Source organism: Myotis yumanensis, unplaced genomic scaffold, assembly GCF_028538775.1.
Source record: "Myotis yumanensis isolate MYYU_CA2020_CCGP unplaced genomic scaffold, mMyoYum1.0.hap1 SCAF_4, whole genome shotgun sequence".
In the NCBI taxonomy this organism is placed as follows: Eukaryota; Metazoa; Chordata; class Mammalia; order Chiroptera; family Vespertilionidae; genus Myotis; species Myotis yumanensis.
This window is the reverse complement of record NW_027223755.1, coordinates 105,226,175-105,242,300: the sequence shown is the minus strand read 5'-3', so window position 1 is coordinate 105,242,300 and position 16,126 is coordinate 105,226,175. Positions and strand designations below refer to the sequence as shown.

General features: G+C 57.3%; 1 protein-coding gene across 1 annotated transcript in view; it reads left to right on the top strand.

The window, feature by feature from the left end:
• The first annotated feature begins 499 nt into the window (after positions 1–499).
• ATP2A1 (ATPase sarcoplasmic/endoplasmic reticulum Ca2+ transporting 1) overlaps positions 500–16,126 on the top strand; it is a 16,105-nt gene continuing 478 nt past the window's right edge. Inside the window, exons 1-22 of the mRNA XM_070413451.1 lie at positions 500–806; positions 1,152–1,169; positions 1,540–1,622; positions 2,865–2,969; positions 3,640–3,778; positions 5,633–5,713; positions 6,655–6,740; positions 7,259–7,556; positions 7,717–7,883; positions 9,898–9,986; positions 10,236–10,338; positions 10,551–10,682; positions 12,474–12,596; positions 12,717–12,935; positions 13,573–13,908; positions 14,093–14,313; positions 14,409–14,611; positions 14,798–14,883; positions 14,981–15,114; positions 15,224–15,341; positions 15,472–15,589; positions 15,881–15,924. Of these exons, the coding sequence (XP_070269552.1) occupies positions 689–806; positions 1,152–1,169; positions 1,540–1,622; positions 2,865–2,969; positions 3,640–3,778; positions 5,633–5,713; positions 6,655–6,740; positions 7,259–7,556; positions 7,717–7,883; positions 9,898–9,986; positions 10,236–10,338; positions 10,551–10,682; positions 12,474–12,596; positions 12,717–12,935; positions 13,573–13,908; positions 14,093–14,313; positions 14,409–14,611; positions 14,798–14,883; positions 14,981–15,114; positions 15,224–15,341; positions 15,472–15,589; positions 15,881–15,885 (2,982 nt within the window). The 5' untranslated portion in view covers positions 500–688 and the 3' untranslated portion in view covers positions 15,886–15,924. The remainder of the gene's footprint in view (positions 807–1,151; positions 1,170–1,539; positions 1,623–2,864; positions 2,970–3,639; positions 3,779–5,632; positions 5,714–6,654; positions 6,741–7,258; positions 7,557–7,716; positions 7,884–9,897; positions 9,987–10,235; positions 10,339–10,550; positions 10,683–12,473; positions 12,597–12,716; positions 12,936–13,572; positions 13,909–14,092; positions 14,314–14,408; positions 14,612–14,797; positions 14,884–14,980; positions 15,115–15,223; positions 15,342–15,471; positions 15,590–15,880; positions 15,925–16,126) is intronic.

Here is a 16,126-nt window from a genome sequence, read left to right as displayed (position 1 = left end):
TGTTCCCCTCGAGCCACTTCCTCTAGCCCCCAAAGGATGTCTCCCCTTCAGTCCCCCTAAGGTCCGAGTGTCTCTGCTGGCCTTTAAGCAAACGAGGTGAGGAAGGAGACTGGCAGGAGACACAGGGTCAGGGTGGATGAGGCGGGAAGGGTGAGGAAAGGGGAAGGTGAAGGACAGAGGAGTGGGCCTCAGGGAAGACCTGGAGGGATGAGTTTGGAATCGGAAATTCAGTGCCACTGAGGAAGTTGAGGCAGCGGGGGGAGGGGTCAGCAGCAGAAGACCGAAGTGAAGTCCCTCCCTACCCCCTCTCCTGTGGCTGGGCCACCTCAGCTTCCCTCTGAGTGACACCTCGGGCTGCAGCCCCACTGTTCCCCCTCTGTCAGCAGAAATATCTCTCTTCTGACCCCTCCTGCTGGAGCCTCTGCCAGCCAATCCCTGATCTGGGGGAGGGGGGAGCCTGCCCCCCCCACTCCCTCATAAGGACCAGCTGGGGGCTGGGGGGGTGGCCAGCTGCTGCAAGTGGGACGGGGGTCAGAGCTTCCTGGAGGGAAGAAAAATCTGGGGGGGGCAGGAGACAAAAAGGAAGAAACCCAGACAAACGGGCAGGTGAACACACTGAGGAAGGCCCCCCACACGTGGAACGCCCCCAGAAGGAACACCGCCCCCTGGCCCCCAGGAAGGGAGCACAATGGAGGCTGCACACTCCAAGAGCACAGAAGAATGTCTGGCCTATTTTGGGGTGAGCGAGACCACAGGCCTCACCCCGGACCAAGTTAAGCGGCACCTAGAGAAATACGGCCCCAATGGTAAGTGTCCTTTGGAGCAGCTGGCAATGGCCTCTCGCAGCCCTGCAGCACCCACTCACACGCACACGCACGCACACACACACACACACACACACACTCGCGTGGGAGCCTCTCCCTCCAGGGGACTTAGGGAAGAGCTGGGCCCTGGTCCAATGACGGGGGGAGAGGATACTGGCAGACAGGGGCCCTGAGACCCGGAGTTTGGGAGGTTTTATGGGTGACCTTGGTGAACCTCAGATGCCCTATTGATGGCCTGATTCTCCTACCTTAGTCACAAATCCCAGGGTGTGGGGGCATTAGACTGAACCCCAAATGAATATGTCTTTTTTTCTTTTCCCTGGGTAGAGCTCCCTGCCGAGGAAGGTAAGTTACTGACTCCCTCTCCCCTCTGGGTCCCACTCCCTTCTCCCTGCCCTCTCCCTACTCACTCCTGGGGCAAATACCCCTCCCCAAGGGAGCTTGGCTGGGGCAGAAGTTTCCAGGCACTTTCTCCTTGAGGCATCCAGCCCTTGAACAGCTGCCCACCGCTTGGAGGAAGGAGCCTGCTTTTGGAGCCCTGGCAAGCTCCCTCCGCCCTTCTCTGAGCCAAGTGGCCTGCCCCTCACCCCGGAACCTCACAGCTCCAGGCTGGAAGTCAGGGCGCTCCCAGTCCCTGGACCCCTGCTTGCACCCAGAGTCCCAGCGGTTCATCCGCTAGACCTTAACCCGGGGCCTCGCCTTGCCTCTCCCCCAGGGAAGTCCCTGTGGGAGCTGGTAGCAGAGCAGTTTGAAGACCTTCTTGTGCGGATCCTCCTCCTGGCCGCCTGCATTTCCTTTGTAAGTGTGGGAGGGCATGGAGGATGGGTGTGTGTGTGTGTGTGTGTGTGTGTGTGTGAGGAGATCTGGGGAGTGTGCTGGGTGTTGGCTCGAATCAGAGGCTGCTCTAGCCCAAGCCCTCAGCATCCTATTCTGCAGACCAGAACTGAGGGGGGGGGGGGGGGGGCGGGGACTGGTGTGCGTCCTCCTCTGTCCTTCCCACACCCCGCAGGCAGGTTTTATTTTAAGCTTTAAGGGTGTTCTCAGCCAAAACACTGAAGCTAAGCCATCCCCGAAGCTTCAAGGGCTCTGGAGGCTCGGGTTACCCCCTGAGCGCAGGGCTCCCCGGCTCAGAGACTGCTGCCACCCCCGGCACCACTGCTCCCTGCGGCCTGGGCCCACGCGCCCTTCCACCAATCCCTGAGCAGCCTCGCGCCCCCGGCCCGCCCCCTGGCGCTGATTGGTTGAGGCAGATTCCCTCCGAGAGGCGGGAAAGAGCTGCTGGTGCGAGGGTGACCCCTCACCTGCCTCTGGCCTCCCCGCCCATCGGCGCTGGGGCTCCTGAGACCGCTCCTCACCGCAGGGCCGACCCCTCCCCAAGGCCCTGGCACCCACCTTCCCAGCAGTCCACCCTGCCTGTGAGGGGTGGACTTAGTCCCCATGGAAGGAGGACTGTGGGCACAGGTCTCCCTGTCCCCGGCTCCGCGATGGAGGCCTTGCGGCCCCTGAGCACTGGCTGGCAGGGCCGCCCTCTCCCTTCTCAGATTTGCTCCTTGACATTTGCCTGTGGCTGTCGCCTTTGCCTGGCAGAGGCAACAGCTGGGGTGGGGTGTGTACAGGAGGCGGTAACTCTATCCCCCCTCCTGCTCCCTCCTGAAACCGGAGCTCCCAGCCCGGCTGGGGGAGGGGTGTGGGTGGGCTGGGCGCCGTGAGGACCACGGGGGCTTTTCCTCGGGGTTTGGCTCCCAGGAGATGGCCGTGGCCGTGGGGGTCGTTGGCCTGGGTGTCCCCTGAGCTTCGCTTACAGGCCAACAACCCAGCCAGGGAACGCTGAACGCGTCCTTGCCAGGCCCTGGGTGGTGGTGTCTGCCCGCAGGTGCCCGCGGGCATCAGCAGGCAGCGCTGTGTGACCCCTCGGAGCGTGGAGCCCTGCGCCGTGGGCGCGCAGTGCCCTGTGGTCCCGCCTGTGTCCTCACCTCCTTGGCTCTCTTTCCCTGTCGGAGGGGCTCCAGCTCCTGTCATTCTCCCTCCCCTGCTCCCCAGGTGCTGGCCTGGTTTGAGGAAGGTGAGGAGACCGTCACTGCCTTTGTGGAGCCCTTTGTCATCCTCCTGATCCTCATTGCCAACGCCATCGTGGGGGTTTGGCAGGTTAGCCTTGACCACACCCCACTCCTTCCCATCCTGACACTGAGCAGGAGGCCAACCTCCCCACACCTCCCCCCATCACCTTCCCTGGGCTGGCCTTGTCCTCTGGTCCTGTTGCTGCCTTTGCACATGGGACAGAGTGTTGGAAAGTGGGGGAGACTGTTGCTCCTACTGTCACTTGCTGTGTGTATAGCCCTGGACAAGTTCCTTCCTCTCCCTGAACCTCAGTTTCCTCATCCATAAAATGGGGCTAGTAGTCCTGCCCCCAGAGTGGTGAACCGTCACCAGGTGATGAGTGCAGAAGCGCCTGGCCCTGTGCCTGGCGTATAGAGGGAGTTCAGTAAATAATAGTTTTGAGTTTCTTCTTTCTCTTACCTTACTACCCTCTACTTTTCCTGTCCCCTGCTTTTGGATTTTCTTTAATTCTCTTTTCTTTTCTCCCTAAAAGCCCCTTAACTGTGTTCAGCTCTAAGTGACAGTTTCCTCACACACACTGGGGTTTATCTGCTTCCCTGTGCCAGGAGCCAGGGCTGCAGAGCCTCCCTCTTCCTCTGTGGATCCCACTGCCCCCAGGACTCTGCCCCCTGCTCCGCCATCTCTACACTCCATCCCCCAGCCCTCCCCAGGCAGTCCCTTCCCCTCCCACCACCTTTCTCCCTCTGATGCACCCCAGGAACGTAATGCAGAGAACGCCATTGAGGCCCTGAAGGAATATGAGCCCGAGATGGGGAAAGTCTACCGGGCTGACCGGAAGTCAGTGCAGAGGATCAAGGCTCGGGACATTGTCCCCGGGGACATTGTGGAGGTGGCTGGTGAGTGATGGGATTGAGTGGTCCAGAGTAGGAGGCCTTGGGTTCGAGGCCAAGAAGATGTATATGTTGGGGACAAGGACTGGTCACTCCCTGATTCTGGGTCCAGGAGGTAGCCAGGGTGGTGGAGTCTTTGCTTCTCCTTCCAGACTCCTCAGGAGGTCACCCCAGGGCACTGTGGCCGCAGCACCCCCCCCCTCCCTGTCAGAGCCTCACAGGAACAGCCAGTCCTGTCCCTGAAGCTGCAGGCAGACCCCCTTCCCCCCCGCCTCTCACCCAGTACTTGCAAGCAACAGGTGGAGCCCAGTCCCTGCCAATGGTCCCATCTCCACCCCCTCCCGAGGCCTGGCTTCCCCCTCCTTCCACCACCCCCAAGCTTGGTCAGCCTTAAATCTTGACCTCTCTGTGCCCTTGAGGCCTCTCAAAGGGGAAGGAGCGAGGGTTGAAGGGAGGAAGCGGGGCCAAAGGCTCAAGCCCCCGGCCATGTAAGGGAAACTCAGCCCCAGCGGAGAACACGGGACCTGGGAGGGGAGCGCAAGGAGGGCCCCGCCTCTGTGCGGAGGGACACTTAATGCCCGGCAGGGAGAGGTGGGGGCCGGTGGCTAAGATTACTGGGATTCTGCCCCCTTCAGCGGTTTTTATATTTGCCCTGCACAGGCCGCCCCACATCTCCAGGCCCCTGGCAGAGGGGAGCGTATCTTTCTCAGTGGGCTTCCCTCCCAGACACCCACGTTGCCACCATGGGAAACTTGGAGAGAGGGAGGGAGGGCAGGCTGAAGACCCTGGTGCCCCATCGCTGTCCTGCTATGGTGACAGTTTGGAGTCTGTGCCATGAATGTCTATAAATATCGCTTCGACTTGGGTGACAGTGTGTCCCGCCCAACTCCATGGCCAACCCCGTCCCTCCTCCATCAGCTTCCTCTGGCACAGGAGGAGGAACCTCGGAAACAAGGGAAGGAACGCAGTCGAACCCCGTCCCCAGAACCATCCTTAGGACCAGGCAGGATCAGGCAGAGGGCCTGGGAGGCACTTAGCCTCCTCAAAGGTCTCGAGTCTGGTGGGGCATCCGCTTGCCGCCTCCCCAGTGGGCTTCCTGGACTGACCCGTTCCTTCTGGCCGCCCCCACAACTTCTCAGCCCCCCTCTCCTCGCTCCCTGCAGACCTCCCCTGCTCTTCCGCCACCTCCCAGCGCACTCACCCGTTCGGCCCTCGCTCACATGCTCAGCCTGGACAGCACGCTGTGGATGTGCATCTTCTGCAATGGACTGTGCCCTCTGCCTCAGCCGCTCCTCTCTCTCCTGCGCCTTCCCTCCTCACACATCCCTCTCACTCACTCTCCCCTGCTTCTCGCTCCGCCCTCAGTCTTGGTTGACACTGATTTTTCTCAGTCCCCATGTTTTCTCCTGTCTCTTCCTACTTGCCCTGGCTGTTCTGCTCCTTCTCTTCCCCGACACACGTCTCTCCAACTCGCCCTGTTTCCTTTAGTTCTTTGCTTGCCTTTCCCTCCTCGCCTTTCTCACTTGCCTCCCTCTCTGTTGTGCTGTCTCCCGTTCATTTTCCCTTCAGTCATTCAACATAAATTTATTCAGCTGCCAGGCCGCCCTTCACAGGGCTCACAGCCCGGGGGAGAAAAGCTTTCAGCGAGGGGGCAGTGGCATGAGTGTTAAGAGGGAGATGCTGGGGCTACAGGAGCACATGCTGAGGGCCTGACTCAAGCCCGGGGTGGGCACCCAGCCGGGGTGACCTCGCCAAGACCTGAAGGATGAGGTGAGGTAGTTGGACAAAAATTGCGCTTTTCTCAGGAAGGAAGAAAAACACTTTCTCAACTAACTTCACGCTTCTCTACTCTCTCCACAGTGGGGGACAAAGTCCCCGCAGACATCCGCATCCTCTCCATCAAGTCCACCACCCTCCGGGTTGACCAGTCCATCCTGACAGGTGTGGTGGCCGGGGCGGGCGGCTGCCTCGGGGGAGGGGGGAGGGTGGGTGAGTAGGAGCCGGGTGGGCAGACAGGGATGCGATTCCGGGTGAGAAGAGAACACCCAGCAGCAGGGCCCTTCCTGGCTCCGCAGCGGCAGCCGCTCAGCACTGCTCAGCTTTGTTCACGGTGGCAAAACTCAAACACAAGGGTGTGGGAGAGGGCGACGTTTGTGCCCATTCTCCAGGCTGCCGCTGATCCGTCCCTTCCACACAGACAGACGGACACACTCACCCAGGGAACTAGCCTGCCTCCGCAAAAGCCTGCGAGTAAGGAACCATAGGTCCTAGGACAAGACGAGGTTCAGATGCACTTAAAGCACCACTGCTTCTGGGTCTCCACTGGGACAGAAGGTGGTGAAGAGCCAGGGAGGGTTCCCACGGGCCAGGAGGCAAGGCTTGTCTGAGCCTTGCCTCCCTCTCTGTTGTGCTGTCTCCCGTTCATTTTCCCTTCAGTCATTCAACATAAATTTATTCAGCTACCAGGCCTCCCTTCACAGGGCTCACAGCCCGGGGGAGAAAAGCTTGCCACGGGGGCGGGGAGGGGGGGAGGGGGGCTCCCTCCCAGGAGACTGTGCCCCCCCATGGGCAGTGCACAGTCACCGAGTCAGCTGACTGACTTCACCAGGACCTTTTCTAAGTGGACCTGTTACCCTCCCTGTGTACAGAGGAGCGAACAGGTTAGGTGATCCTAAGACAGGCAGCTTTAAGTGGTGAAGCCGAGGTGTGGGTCCAGGTCTTCTTACTCTAAGGGCAGTGAGTTCCCCGTTTGCCGCCAGGGCTGCTCTCAGAGTCCAGGCTTCCTCCAGGTCACTGCTCGGTGCTTACCAGGCCTGTGCTGCGCGCAGGGGCATTAGGGCTGGGGAGTGGGGGGTGTCCTCTGAAGACCCCTTTCTCCACAGGCGAGTCCGTTTCTGTCATCAAGCATACAGAGCCTGTTCCTGACCCCCGAGCTGTCAACCAGGATAAGAAGAACATGCTCTTCTCGGTGAGCCATGCGGGGCCAGCTGGTCTGGGTGAGCTGTGGCCGTGGGGGAGGAAATGAGTCCCGCCCTCACTGGTGTGACTCAGTGGATAGAGCATCAGCCTGCGGACTGAATGGTTCTGGGTTTGATTGTGGTCAAGGGCACATGCCTGGGTTGTGGGCTTGATCCCCAGTAGGGGGCGTACAGGAGGCAGCCAGTCAATGATTCTCTTTCATCATTGATGTTTCTCTCTCTCCCCTCTCCCTTCCTCTCTGACATCGATTTAATATATATACACATATATACACACACACATATACATATATATGTATATATACACACACACACACATATACATATATATACACTGTTTCTTTAAAAAAAAGATCTTGTATAATCTCGCTGTTTAAATTTCCAAATAATCATTCCCATCCTTAAATATAAAGGTTCTCTTTATCCTTAAAAAAACAAGAAAGAAAGGAAATGAGTCTCACAGTTGGAGTCCTTTGCCTGATTCCTTGCCTTGCCGGTACCTTCCCAGGGCACCAACATTGCAGCTGGCAAGGCCATCGGCATCGTGGCCACGACTGGTGTGAGCACCGAGATTGGGAAGATCCGAGACCAAATGGCCGCCACAGAGCAGGACAAGACCCCTCTGCAGCAGAAGCTGGACGAGTTTGGGGAGCAGCTCTCCAAGGTCATCTCTCTCATCTGCGTGGCCGTGTGGCTCATCAACATTGGCCACTTCAACGACCCCGTCCATGGGGGCTCCTGGTTCCGTGGCGCCATCTACTACTTTAAGATCGCTGTGGCCCTGGCTGTGGCTGCGATCCCAGAAGGTACGGCGGTCTCTCGCCCCGTTTGCTAATCTCGTCAATAGGGACTCTTTTTCCAAATAAGGTAACATCCACAGGTTCCAGGGATGGGGCCTGATATTTTTGGGGGCCATTCCTTCCCATCTCTATTATCAATCCCTCACTCGACTTCTTCCCCCCACAGGCCTGCCTGCCGTCATCACCACCTGCCTGGCCTTGGGCACCCGCCGGATGGCAAAGAAAAACGCCATCGTGAGGAGCTTGCCCTCTGTCGAGACTCTGGGCTGCACCTCTGTCATCTGTTCCGACAAAACAGGCACCCTCACCACCAACCAGATGTCTGTCTGCAAGGTCAGAGAAGCACAGGCCCGCCCGCTCAGGGACTGCCCTGTGCAATGAGCCTCCCCAGATAGGGCTGCCCTTCATCACTCACCGCTTCTTATTGACCTGGAGAGAAGTGCTCAGAGGGCAGATGGAGTGCCACCCTGCAAGCTCTGGAGGGGGTCCGAGAGGCCCCTCTGCCCCAGCCAGACATGGCCCTGCGTTATCTCTAATCCCCCACAGCAGCCCCGACGGGGAAAGGTCTCACTTACCCCACTTTCCAGAGGAGGAGACTGAGGCTCTGGGAAACTCAGTGCCCAAGTAAGAAGTAGCAGAATTGAGTTTCAAATCCAAGTCTGTCTGGCCCAGAGCCCCTGCCTGTACACTAGCCTGCCTTCCAGAATGGTCGACCACAGCAGGGCCCTGGGAACCGGCCACACTCATCTCGAGCAGCATTTCCCAAACCAGGGCTCTCCGGCAGTCTGGACTTCTTCTCAGCGTAATATTTGAAATGTATAAAACAAATACTTAGGGCCCGAGCTGGTTTAACTCAGTGGATAGAGCATCTGCTTGTAGCCTGAAGAGTCCCAGGTTTGATTCCCATCAAGGGCACATGCCCTGGTTGTGGGCTCGATCCCCAGTAGGGGGCATGCAGGAAGCAGCTGATCAATGATTCTCTCCCATCATTGATGTTTCTATCTCTCTCCCTCTCCCTTCCTCTCTGAAATCAATAAAAATATATTTTAAAAATAAATAAAATAAATACTTAGGATTCTGTTTTAAAAATAGAGCAGATCACAGAGGAAACCAATGATTTAAGCACAGTTATCAAACTATTTTAAAAACAGATTTGCAATTTGGTAACACTTCTGCTTCTTTATTAACGCATTTAAGTAGCAAGTCTGGCAGTGGGTCTAAGAACTACCGTAATGTTGAAGCTGTGGTTCATTGCCTGCATTCATAATTGGAAGGAAATGCTAAATGTCGGTTAGAGAGAAAACCAAAGATTTCTTCTTTTATTTTTTTCTTTATTTTTAAGTGTGAGCATTTTTAATTGATTAGAGAGAGAGAGAGAGAGAGAGAGAGAGGCGTTGATTTGCTGTTCCACTTAGTTATGCATTCATTGGTTGATTCTTGTATGTGCCTTGACCGTGATCGAACCTGAAGCCTTGGCGTATCAGGACGATGTTCTAACCAGCTGAGATACTGACCGGGGCTTGTCTTCTTCTTTTTTTGCCATCGAAGTTCATAGACCCCCTGGCCAAGAATCCCCGACCTAAACGGAGCTCTTGGAATAGCATGTCCATTAAATAGAAATTGTTGTTCTGGGACTTGGGGACTCTGTGGTCAGACCAGGGGAGGAAGGGCTGTACCCTTGGCCCCTTGGGGAGGCCCACATGCCTCTTGGCATTTGAAAGCCTCAGAGGCCGACTGTAAAGAGGGTGGATTTCACTTTGTTTAGCCCAGAGTTTCCCAAACTTAGTTGACCACAGACCCCTTTGTCTCGGAACATGTCTTAGCGCCGTCCCTTCCACACTTGCTCTGGTTCAGTGGGTGCTCCCTTGGAGTACTGCAGATGCTGCTCCTTCCACGGCACCGGCTTCAGCGCCAGGCCACAGGCTTGTGCAGCTGAGCTCCTGTCATGTTTTATAAAAATGAATTCATTGCCCGCATTCAAAGTCCAGAGATTTCATAGGAAAATGACCGAAATTTCTAGCTGTTCCTGCAAAACTAGAAGATCTGGCCCTGGTGGCTGGAGCTACCTATGGGTCCTGTGCGAACAGGTGGACTGTAGCCCCCCTCCCCACCACTTACGGTGCACGTCTTCACTTCTGTGCTAAGGCCAGTAACCAATCACAGAGAAGATTGCAGGGGAGTGGTGGGAGGGGGGATGCCGGGAGAAAAAAGAGGCAAGTCGGAGGGTGGTAGGAAGTTCACTTGGTTTGTGCAGGTGGCGGGCAGAGGGACATTCCGAGCCTCGGCCCCTCGGTGCCTTCAGGGGAAGGGAACCAGGCGTCTGCACAGACCCCTCTTTCTCCCGCAGATGTTTGTCATCGACAAGGTGGAAGGAGACACCTGCGTGCTGAACAAGTTCTCCATCACTGGTTCCACTTACGCTCCTGAAGGAGAGGTGTAAGTCCCCCGCGTCTCAGCTCCTCGCGCCTCCGCACACCCACCTTCCTCCCTGGGCCCCCCTCTAGTTGTGTCTTCCTTCCTCTCTCTTCTTCCTTCCCTGACCTTGTTCTCTGTCCCACCTGACCTCCAAGTTGGTTGTCATCGCCCGGACTGTGCCTCACTGCTGTCCCCTTGCTCTCTCTGCATCTCACTCCCTATTCTTCTCCACTTGTCTCTTTTCCTTCCTTCCCCCCACCCCGCTGCCAGCTTGAAGAACGATAAGCCAGTCCGGGCGGGGCAGTATGATGGGCTGGTGGAGCTGGCCACCATCTGTGCCCTCTGCAATGACTCCTCCTTGGACTTCAACGAGGTAACTCGACGCTCCCGAAGCAGCCCTCCTTCCCTGCCGCCGGCTCAGGGCAGGGGCACGGGAAGGGGTCCCTGGTACCAGTCCTTTCCTCGGTGTAAGGGGAAGGGAGTGGCTTGCTCCTTCCCTTTCTAGGTGGAAGGTGGGTGGGATTGGTGGGAGCAAGGGGCCAGGAGCCCAGGCACCTACTTCCTCTTCCTCCTCTGCCCTCTCAGGCCAAAGGTGTTTATGAGAAGGTAGGCGAGGCCACCGAGACGGCACTCACCACCCTCGTAGAGAAGATGAATGTATTCAACACGGACGTGAGAAGCCTCTCGAAGGTGGAGAGGGCCAACGCCTGCAACTCGGTGAGTCTGGCTGCTCCCTCCCACGGGGTCCTTCACCCCCATCGCTTGGGCCAGGCAGGACCCCAGGAACTTCAGGAAGCAGAGGCCCCCTGTCGGGCTGGGGAGGCCCTCGTGTCCCATGCTGGCACCCCAACCAGTTCAGACCGGTGGCCACTCCTCAGCTTCTCTGGGTCAGGCTGACTTTGAAAAGGACCCGCTGCCCCAGACCAGGAGTGCTCTTTCCGCCACCAGCTGCAGCATCCCTTCCTTCGTTTAAGATCACTTCCTCCTGCCCCTCCCTAGTTGAAAAGGCATAGAGCTGGACCCAGAAACCGCCTGGGGCAGCCCCGACTGCAGTTATTACCCCTTTGCCTCTAGAAACACACTTGTTTTAATTATATCCCGAGACCTGATTTAGGGTTTGCGAAATGTGACCACTGCACATCCTTTCACTTCCCCTTGGTCTGTTTCCCTCGCTCTTGAGTTCTTGCTGTTAATATTTACTCAGTGAAACACTGAATTCCTCTGGGGTGTTATGCTCCCCACAGCACCGTCTCATATGCGAGATGCTCATATATATGTCAGTAGACATATTTTTTTAACTTTGTGCTTTTGTCTTATTGAGGTAAATTCACTTAACATAAAATTCACCATTTTAACCATTAAAGTGTACATTTCAGGGGCTTCTAATGTGCCAACCATCACCACTCTCTTTTTTTAAATTTCTCTATTGTTTAAAGTATCACATATGTCTCATTTTCCCCGTTGACCTCTCCCCGGCCATTCCCACCCCTCAGCACATGCCCTCACCCCCCTACTCTCTGTGTCCATGGGTTATGCTTATATGCATGCGTACAAGTCCTTTGGTTGATCTCTTATCCACCCCCCCTCTCCTGCCTTCCCTCTGAGGTTGGATGGTCTATTCGATGCTTCTATGTCTCTGGATCTATTTTTGTTTCAGTAGATACTTGATACCTATTTTTAAAAAAATATATATTTTATTGATTTTTTTACAGAGGAAGGGAGAGGGATAGAGAGTTAGAAACATCGATGAGAGAGAAACATCGATCAGCTGATCGATCCTGCACACCCCCTACTGGGGATGTGCCCGAAACCAAGGTACATGCCCTTGACCGGAATTGAACCTGGGACCCTTCAGTCCGCAGCCCGACGCTCTATCCACTGAGCCAAACCGGTCAGGGCTACTTGATACCTATTTTAATCATTTATAAATGATAATATTTTTTTAATTCACAAATGATAAAGTAAACATCAACTTATTTTTATTTTATTATTATCTTTAGTTTTGTTTTATTTTATGGAGAAAAATCCATGATGCATTTGGTGACAGGCTCTCATTCATTTTTATAGAACACTTACTATTTCATGCCAGGCACTAGGTCTGCACTGTCCTAAGTACATGTCTCTAGAAGCACACGTGTTTGTTTAAATGTAAATTAATTAAAAATAAATATAAGTGAAAACTCGGTTCTGCAGTTGCACCAGCCCCATGTCCCACGCTCAGTCGTTCCTAGCATAGAACATGCCACCATCACTGAGTGTTCCGTGGGCAGTGCCACACTGCCATCTCGTTTCTGCTGTGCTTTAAGCCGGACACTGTAACGCAGTGGCCGCAGTGGCTGCGGAATTCTCGCCTGGTGTGCCGTGGGTGCCACTCAGCTGACAGCCTGGGGTCCCTGCGACCTCCACAGCCTTTTGATTATGCCTGGGACTCCTCCCTCTAGCACAGCATCAGCGCTCTTTTCCTGCAGCCTCATGTCTGCCCTCCCGCTTCCCATCTCCTCTCAACAGGTGATCCGCCAGCTTATGAAGAAGGAATTCACCCTGGAGTTCTCCCGAGACAGAAAGTCCATGTCTGTCTATTGCTCTCCCGCCAAATCCCGGGCTGCCGTAGGCAACAAGATGTTTGTCAAGGTCAGAAATCAGAATGTGCCCCAGACTTTTCTGTCTGGGCCTGAGCCCCTCTCCTGTCCGCCCTCTTACTGTGCCCTGGAAAGAAGACAGTCCTCTCTGAATGCTGGTCTGGTCTCCTAGGGTGCCCCCGAGGGGGTCATCGACCGTTGTACCTACGTGCGAGTCGGCACCACCCGGGTGCCCATGACAGGGCCGATGAAGGAGAAGATCATGACTGTGATCAAGGAGTGGGGCACTGGCCGGGACACCCTGCGCTGCCTGGCTCTGGCCACCCGGGACACGCCCCCGAAGCGAGAGGATATGATCCTGGAAGACTCTACCAAGTTCATGGACTACGAGGTGAGCAGATGGACTCCCATTGTCCCAGCGTCATCTGCCTCACGCCCTCCTCCACCTGTCCTTTGTCCCGGGTCCTAGAATCACAGGAGGTTAGAGTTTGAAAGAACCTTAGTGCTGCTTTGCGCGTGATGAGGTAAGGCGATGAGCACACAGAGCAGAAGTCAGCGCACATACTCGGGGCAGCTGACACATTTCCATCATGGCTTTCTTGATGCAAGCAGCAGCCCAGCGGCCTGCATTCTGGCACAGGCTCCTTTTTTCTAGTGGACTGGCTCTCTGAATAACACCAGTCCACTCCCTTCACCTTACGGAGGGGACTCCGGCGTGGCCGTTCACACAGATTTGCTCCAAGTTGTAGACCAAGTGAATGGCCCTTCGGAAAGCAGAAAGCACCACCCTCACCCCCAGCTCAAGTTCTTCGGTGAAAGACACAGTCTGCCACTTACAATGGGCTTGGCACTGCCAAGGGTGCAGGTAGACGTGTAAGCAAGGAGGGTTTCCTGCCCCGCTGAGGGTTAAACACTAGGCCCAGTCAGCTCTCCCCAGCTCAGACCTTTCTGCCCAGCTCCTGAGAGCTTCCTCCCGGCTCCCTTCCCGAGTCCCTCACCGATCCTGTCGCTCTCTGCTGCCTCCCCAGATGGACCTGACATTTGTTGGCGTGGTAGGCATGTTGGACCCTCCCCGAAAGGAGGTCACAGGCTCTATCCAGCTGTGCCGTGATGCCGGAATCCGGGTGATCATGATTACTGGGGACAACAAGGGCACAGCCATTGCCATCTGCCGGCGAATTGGCATCTTTGGGGAGAACGAGGAGGTGACAGACCGAGCCTACACTGGCCGGGAGTTTGATGACCTGCCCCTGGGCGAGCAGCGGGAGGCCTGCCGTCGCGCCTGCTGCTTTGCCCGCGTGGAGCCTGCCCATAAGTCGAAGATTGTGGAGTATCTGCAGTCTTACGATGAGATCACCGCTATGGTGAGGAGCCAACAGTCCTGCCCAGGCGGGCCGTGGAGCCTGGCATGGGGCAGTCTGCTGAGGGTCCATTGGGACGGTTGTCTTCAGGAGCTCGGAGCCGGGGAGGGAGGAGCCGAGTGAGGGCCCTGGTCACATGCAGGAGGGGGGTGGGAGGGGCCAGGTCCCACCTTCTCTCTCCCCGCAGACGGGCGATGGGGTCAACGACGCCCCTGCTCTGAAGAAGGCTGAGATCGGCATCGCCATGGGCTCCGGCACCGCCGTGGCCAAGACCGCCTCCGAGATGGTGCTGGCTGATGACAACTTCTCCACCATCGTGGCTGCCGTGGAGGAGGGCCGGGCCATCTACAACAACATGAAGCAGTTTATCCGCTACCTCATCTCCTCCAACGTGGGCGAGGTGGTCTGGTGAGCGGCCAGGGGCGGCGTCCAGGAGGACCCAGCCGGGTGGGGGAGGGCCACAGGTCTGGGAGCAGGACGACATGACCTCCTCCTTCTGGCAGCATCTTCCTGACAGCCGCCTTGGGGCTGCCTGAGGCCCTGATCCCTGTGCAGCTGCTGTGGGTGAACCTGGTGACTGATGGGCTCCCGGCCACAGCCCTGGGCTTCAACCCACCGGACCTGGACATCATGGACAGGCCCCCCCGGAGCCCCAAGGAGCCCCTCATCAGTGGCTGGCTCTTCTTCCGCTACATGGCAATTGGGGGTGAGTAGGATGAGACCCCCACAATCCTTTCCAACCTTCCAAATGGACCCATTTCCGGGACGCCAGACCCTCCAGGGCAGCTACCCCCGTTGCTCCTTCTTTGCCAGCTGTTCACAGCCACCGGTCATCCTGATGCCTCCCATCCCCCGAGCCCTGACCCCCAACCCCCCATCTTCCCCACCGCAGGCTACGTGGGTGCAGCCACTGTGGGAGCGGCTGCCTGGTGGTTCCTGTACGCAGAGGACGGGCCTCACGTCACCTACAGCCAGCTGGTAGGGAGGCTGAAGAGGGAGGACGGAGGCGGACGGGGAGCAGAAGGGTGGCCCCGAGGCCTCCGTGGGACCCCAGTTCCTTCCCCTCCCCCTGCAGACTCACTTCATGCAGTGCACCGAGGACAATCCCGACTTTGAGGGTGTGGAGTGTGAGATCTTTGAGGCCCCTGAGCCCATGACCATGGCCTTGTCTGTGCTGGTCACCATTGAGATGTGCAATGCTCTCAACAGGTAGGACCTGTCCGTCCCCCCACACACACCTTTGCCCTCCACCCCTCCTCTTGCCTCACCACTCTCTCGTGTCTCCCACCCTTGCCTCGGCCTGTCCGTCCGCTGGCAGCCTCTCTGAGAACCAGTCCCTGGTGCGGATGCCGCCCTGGGTGAACATCTGGCTGCTGGGCTCCATCTGCCTCTCCATGTCCCTCCATTTCCTCATTCTCTACGTGGACCCTCTGCCGGTGAGCCGCCTCTGGCCAGGCACCCGTTCCCCCGGGGAGCCTCTGTGACTGAGAGCTCACAAAGGGAAGGAGGCTGGGCAGTGCTGGGTCCTCGGGGGGCACTGTCCTCACTGCCTCTGACCCCCCTCAGATGATCTTCAAGCTCCGGGCCTTGGACGTGACCCAGTGGCTCATGGTCCTCAAGATCTCATTGCCTGTCATCGGGCTCGACGAGCTCCTGAAGTTCGTTGCTCGGAACTATCTGGAGGGTAAGCGGCTTCCCTCCTCTGCGCCCTGTCAGCCCCGGGCCCTGAGCACAGCCCCTCTCTCTGCGCTGCGAAGGCGCCCGCCCCCACCCTCTTCCTTTTCAGGTGGGCGTGTTCTCGGTCCTGGCAGGACCACTGTCCACCAGGGAGGCGCACCCAGGTCCTTCCTCCCCTCCTCCCTCCATGTCTGGTGCAGACACCTCCTCCTTGGTGCCCCGACTTCCTCAGCCCTCTAGGCCCTCCACACCCACCCTCCCCCAATAACGGCTGTCTCTCTGTCCTCTCTGGCCATAGGATAACCCGTTCCCCCTCCTCCATCTCTTTGAACCGTGTCACAGGTATCGCCCCCCTTCTTGTCCTTGCCCCCAGCTGCTGTGCCCCCACCTGACCCCTCTCCCCCTCGGGTGGCCTCCGAGGTCACTGCGCTCGCACACTGCCACTGCCGCGCTTCCACGCAGGGGCGGGCTGCTGCCCTTCCTCTGCGGGCTCGCACTGCCCTGGCCTCCGGGCACTGTCTGCTGGGCTGCGCTGCGTTGCGCT